Source organism: Limulus polyphemus, unplaced genomic scaffold, assembly GCF_000517525.1.
Source record: "Limulus polyphemus unplaced genomic scaffold, Limulus_polyphemus-2.1.2 Scaffold2204, whole genome shotgun sequence".
NCBI lineage: Eukaryota > Metazoa > Arthropoda > Merostomata > Xiphosura > Limulidae > Limulus > Limulus polyphemus.
This window is the reverse complement of record NW_013667814.1, coordinates 71,998-78,659: the sequence shown is the minus strand read 5'-3', so window position 1 is coordinate 78,659 and position 6,662 is coordinate 71,998. Positions and strand designations below refer to the sequence as shown.

Sequence of the window (6,662 nt, the reverse complement as noted above, 5' to 3'; positions counted from 1 at the left end):
TCACTCTATAACAAACGCTATAACAACGAACGTTAACTTCAACAATACTTTCTGACTGCAGTTCATTTTCTCACTACCTACACACATTCTGTCACATCATGCCGTGACCATCTTATATATACCAGACCACCCCCAATCTAGCAAATGCTAGAGCACTCCCAAAGGAACAGGGTAGTTCTAGAAAATAGGTGGCATGACACTAGTCACGTGACCTCGCTGACGCAACAGTTTCTTTGGTGACACCTTTCATTCCACTGTTACCCTCATACTCACAATCCTATTTTACTTCATTCACTTGACAACTTTCTATCCTTGACATTCTTTCTTTAGCATCGTTCTACTGTTATCATTCCTTTCCATAGTCATATTCTGTTTCATTCGCCTGAAAATATTCTATCCTAGACAGACCTTGACTTTAACTTTTAAAGGCACTAGCTAGCAAATAGTTACTAGTCATTTTTTCCCACCAGCAAATTCAGGACTGCTACTAGCTGAAAGCTAGTGAAGCATTAGAAGTCAATAAGCCTAACATTTGTGTTAACCATTAACAAATTTAAGAGAATGTGGAAAAAAACAACTACAGTTTATGTGATTTTTATTTTCTTATTATCTCCAATATGCAACCACTTGGGTACATTATTTCTAACCATGCTGCTAGCAAAACTGCACTGCAGAAGCCATATGGTGTGAGTCTAGTATGTTGGCCCATGTGCTAATTGTTTTAGCAAACAAATGAGTTAAAACTGCAGTCTCACTATCCCGTTTATTGATACTTAGCTTGGATTTGCCATACAGTTCAAATGGGGGGATTGTAAAACTGGCATGGCACCAGTCTTGTTAATCTCGCATATAGGAATATTCCATACTCAGTATCTTGCAATATAAATGACTGAAATAAATGTATCAGAGGTGTATTGTACTCAGCAGTAAAGTTTGGAGACTTTTCCTTGTGAAACGTGTACTATCAATTTTTTCTAGTGCCTTCTAAGTTTTACTAGCAAAACTACAATAATGAGCAACAATTTGCTAGCATTAATTTGAACTCTGTTTGACATCCTTTCCTTATCACTATCATATTATATATTTCATTACTCCAGCATTATCTTTATCATTCACATCATTATCACAACACTAATATTTAAATTTTCACACTAGCAGTTGTAAATAGTCTGTGCCATATCTGGGACTTGAAAATACATGTACACACAGTTAATCCACTGGGATATGAAAACATATACACACAGATGTTTTATATGAAAAATCAAAGAACTATATTCACAGGGTCATGTGCAACAAAAACATATGTTTTAGCAACAATATACTACCACCTTCTATCTGTATTAAATATGCTCAACAATGTGTGTATCGTATGAGCATTCTATGTACATACTGTATCCCTTTAAATATTTCTACATTCATCATTGTAATTTGTTACTATAAAGAACTTAAGTAAGTAACACAGAATGCAAGCAACAGGAAAGTATTTTTCCTATGCTTGAACGTTTATAAATGCAAGACATGACAGTCAAACTACTTTTGGCACATTTAGTTTCTGTCTCATGTTTTATTGTGAAGTCTTAAAGGCTTTATTAATAAGTTGGAGGTCAGCATACACTACTGTAAGTGCCATCATCTGGTAGTAACTGGACTTTCTTTACACATAACTTCATAGAGTAGATCAACAACAACAACAAAAGAAACTTAATTTTTTTTAGATGTAAATTTTTCTTTCTGAAAAAGTTAAATAATATAAAAACTGTAGAGAAAATAATTGGATGATGTATTCTAATAAGTTTTTAGACAGGTACTGGTATGCTTTGATTCATACCTCTAAGTTTTAACTTACCTGCCATCCAAGATCACTGAAACTTACAAAAAGGGTTCTCTTTTGACAGCTGCGTTTGGATGGATAGTGAAAGGGAATACCTAGTTATTAGAAAACATGGCTTAGAAATATATCATACATTTAAAATATTTATAATCAGTCTTTGTTGTCAAAAACTTGTAAAAAATGAGGTATTTTTCTAATCTTAAATCTATTTTTGCTCTAATGTTGAATAATTTTCTTTAAAATTTCATTACAATATTCATTGTATGTAATCATTAAGTATGGTAGTACTTAATAGTAGGAATTGTGATGAAATAAAATGGTAGCCATAAAATTTGCTTGTTTAAAACCATCTTTAAAATGTCTGAATGGCTATTTCACAGTACTGGCTGAGCAAAATTAAAGCTTATTGAACTTATAGTCACCTAAATCACTATATATATGTGTTTATGGAGAGAATTAAAATTTCACTATTTCAATGAAGTTTCATCTAAGTAACTGACTTTTCCAGACAAGCATTCAGAAATAATGATGAAATCTTCAGTTTGGGATCCCAGTGATTCTTGCATCGAAAAGGTTACTGGTATATATATAAAACAGATGATGCACTACTTTGGGCATATGATTAGATTTGAGGGTAGGTTGGTAGAGAACCTGATGAATAATAAGATTTAATCGGGTATACTTGCACTCCATACTTGGTATTGCTGGTGTACAAAAATATAGCTAATAAAAGGAAAACAAACAAGTACAATAAGAAAAAGTTTAATTTTATAAAGACAAGTAGGGATTGAGATATATATATATATAAATAACCGGGCTAGCTGTGTTAATATAAAAGTATTGAAACAAGAAAGTCAGAACTACAAAAACTGAGTTCCTTAAAATTATAAAGATTTTATCCCTACTTTGGCTCAGACTAACATAATTATAGTGATTTGCCAAAGTAGGGATAAAATTCTTTAAATTTTAAATAACTCAGATTTTGTACTTTTGACTTGGTTTCAATACTTTTTGTAGCATTAGAACTTTCCATGTTACTATAGCTGACTAAGTTATATATATATCAATCCCAACTTGTCTTCATAAAATTTATAAATTTCTTATTATACTTGTTATAACTAATAGATGTTATATTTTCTAGCCTGATTTACTGTCTAGTATCCTAAAGAAGTAACAATTGAATGAATTTTTCTTACTTCATAATGCCTAAAATCTACATTTACATCAACATAATCTGTACAGCTACAACGATGGAAAACACTATAAAAAAAAGGTCAAATTAAAATTTACATTTGTTTTTTATGTTTTTCATATAGAAAAGTTAAATTCCAATCACGCTGATGCTTTACATAGTCAGTATGCTTTAATCAGAAAAAAAACAAATGTTTGCATGATTTCAGCTGTTGATTGTTTATACATTGGGTGAAATACTTAAAACTGAAATAACTTTTCATTGAAAAAATTATTTGACTACATGAAAACCTCATTTATCTCTGTGGAAGGTTGCCAACATTTCAGTTTGGCTATTTCTTCATTAACACAATTAACAAGAACTTTATGTAAAATAATAGTTTCATTGCTATAGTAAAACTAAAACAAATGAATGCTTTATTAAACATCTAATTTCCATGATGTCTCTTTAAGGTAAAGTAAACAATTTATTAGAGTTTGTGAGACACTTATATGTATGTGTGTATGAATGTATATAAAAATTCTATATGAATATAATTACATGTAAAAGAAATGGTGACACAAATTATAATAGCATTATTTATTTTTAATAAGTAAGCAATTTTGAAAATTACCTCTGCTCTTTAACCTTACTATACAAATCAAACTACTTTTACAAAAATTTCATCCATATAAAAGTCACACAGATGAAAATTTATTGAAAATGCACTTTTTAAGACACATTTCAAAAACAGTTCTTGCTAAATACATCAATAATGAATTCAGAAACATTTGAGCTTTTTAATAAAACAGTATTCATAAAAAGTATTTCTTCTAAGCTTACAGATTACCTAAAAGTAAAATAACTTGGATTTTTCACAGGTAATTTATATAAATTTAATTTATTTGAACATTTTAAATTTGACCTACATATAATTCACTAATATCTGTATATTCTAAAGCACAGGTATGATTAAGAGGAATTCAGTTAAATAGGTGTTTGATAGAGAAAAATACTATTGCGTATCTGCTCGTTTGTTAATTTCCCACAAAAAACTTCAGTGATACAAGTCCTTTCTTAATTAAAACTAGTTTATTCTTTCTCGTTACAAACTTTGTAATACACTTAATTTCCACAGTCCCTTTAAACTTAATTACTTTTATAAACACACACTATAATTCACAGTGATTCACACACTTAACTTACGGTCATTACCGTTTACTTGACTCAACTATCTGTCTCTATATCTATGCAATTATATCTCTGCTTTATTTGCCGGGCTTATATACAAAAAAAAGAGGGCACCTAGAACAGACTAGAGTTGCCAGGAAAAGTCAAGATCCCTTGAAAATCTCATGACATGTTACCAGCGTGACTTCTGCTGTCATAACAATACTAAACTTTAACTATAACAGTTTAAAATCATGTCATTAATATAACCTAAAAAACTGAGAAGAAATCATTTAGAACACCCTTAGAGCAAAAGTACTTAACAATGGATAAGATATTTTAAGCAAAAATTCTAAACTCCTGAAACAAAAGTAGTTACCAATAGAATAGTTTTTGAGAATGCTACATTGATTCCTTTTCCATATTTAATTGTTTAAGCTTAAATCTAACATTTCAGGACTTGCTTTTGTAATAACCTTAGGCTGACTAATGTAGATTTTATTTATAACAGAAAACTTTAACTTTGGAAAAGCACTAGGTTCATTCATAGTGTAGAATCTCATGTTTACTTCAACAACTGAAGTATCAAATAATAAAAACAAATTGATTTGATATTTTCTCTCATAAATAAACTGAATTATGACCCACCTGTGTTAGTATAAGGACTCCAGTTCTGCTGATCTCGGTTGCTGGTTCTTCTCCTTGGAGAACGTCTTTGTCTTATATTCAGATTAGTTGGTGTCTTAAAAAATGAAACCATAAAAGGCTGTCGATTCTCTTTACCATCAGCTCCTACAATTCCTACTTCATGTGGATCAATGTCCCGATCTATGCTATTTACTATTAAAAGGAATACAACATCAAAATCATTACAAAATAAATAGTTATTAAAACAGGGACTTGCCCCAAAAAAGATTCTACATATGTTTTGGTATCCTATGACACCATCTTGAAATAAGCACTTTTTACAACAAATTAATTAAATATAATCCTACATACACCTAGGAACTCTTTAAAACTTATCAACTAGACACGTACTCTTTGCAAAAAAACCATCCTGATCAGGACATGAACTTAAGATACCATTTTAGATAAGTTAGTCTGTGATACGGTTTGGTGGGGAAATTTGGACATTGTGACAGATATTTAAGTAGATATATACTCCACATAATGTGATGGCATACTTCTCTGTCAAATGTCTGAAGTAGGATGGTTTGTAAATTTTTGAAGCTGAGAACTATATTTCTTGTTTTTCATGTTTATTCTTCATTTATTATTATAAAAGTAACTTCAAGCACTGAATATAATACACTAGTATATAATACTTGTTTCTACACAGTACTGAAGCTTCCTTCAATGCAGTATCCTATATCTTTGTAAAATACGGTACATTCTATTATTACTAAATGCTGTATACAAATTTAAAGTCACTGAACGCAACACAAATTCAATGAAGTTGTTCAGTGTTTCACAGAATGAATCAACCAATGTATTTAGTAAAACATTTAGGATACTTATTTTTTTCAAATGTAACTTTTTTCAGTGAATGTAGAATAGCTTTCTACATATAAACTTCATTAACACATTTCTGCAAAGTGAAGGCTCCTCGTTGTTTTTTGTTTATCCTTGTAATCACTACTAAATAGTACTATTTTTTATAATATGTTTATTGCTTACTCCTGTTTTTAATTCCTGTGAGTCATGCTGTAGTTTTCAACTAAAATAAATACTCTGGTATTAATGATCTTTACTTGTTACTGATCAAAGAATAATAGGATTTTCAACCTAAAAGTTACTGGATGCATTTAGAATCCACACAGGGAACAACATGATTACCTGGAAGTAATGGCATTTTGGACTATAGTCTGGGCAATTCCAATAGGCAAAGAAAATATAAAACCAGTGTTGATTTGGTTACTATCATAGAACCTTAAGATATGAATACATATATAATTACAATTTTATTTGAAAATAATAACCTAGTAGGCTATATCATGAAATATACATCACAAGGTCGTATGCAGTTATAAAAAAAAAAGTATTGTAACCTGTCATTTAACCATATCATTCCATCTACTGTCCTTATCAATGAGGCTTCCATTTTGTTTGATCTTCAAGTAATCATAATGTCCACATGTAATTATGCTTTTCTCTAATTAGCTGAGGTGTGGACATCAAAGTTGCATGAATGTAGTACTGTATATGTTAGCCTATATTTTCTTTGTTTGGGAGAAAGAAGGGAAACTGATTAAAAAAAAAAGAGGCCCACATCCTTCCATTCCCTAGACAGACATATTAAAGCTCTCAGTAACCTGGTATGAAAGAATGTAATATTAATTTCATTGTACAGATATATACATACAAAAAATCAAGTGTAAAAATTCACAAACATTTAAACTACTTACTTTACTATATACACTGAGTGGGCACAAGTAAATAGACACCTAATTTTTCATCATTTAACTGATGTATGCTAACTAATTTGTGTTA

General features: G+C 30.2%; 1 protein-coding gene across 1 annotated transcript in view; it reads right to left on the bottom strand.

Moving 5' to 3' along the window:
• Positions 1–6,662, bottom strand: part of LOC106466246 (bone morphogenetic protein 7-like) — a 35,181-nt gene that overhangs the window by 7,532 nt on the left and 20,987 nt on the right. Inside the window, exons 4-5 of the mRNA XM_013926503.2 lie at positions 4,821–5,012; positions 1,847–1,926 (exon numbers count right to left, since the gene is read on the bottom strand). Coding sequence (XP_013781957.1) covers positions 1,847–1,926; positions 4,821–5,012 — 272 coding nt within the window. The remainder of the gene's footprint in view (positions 1–1,846; positions 1,927–4,820; positions 5,013–6,662) is intronic.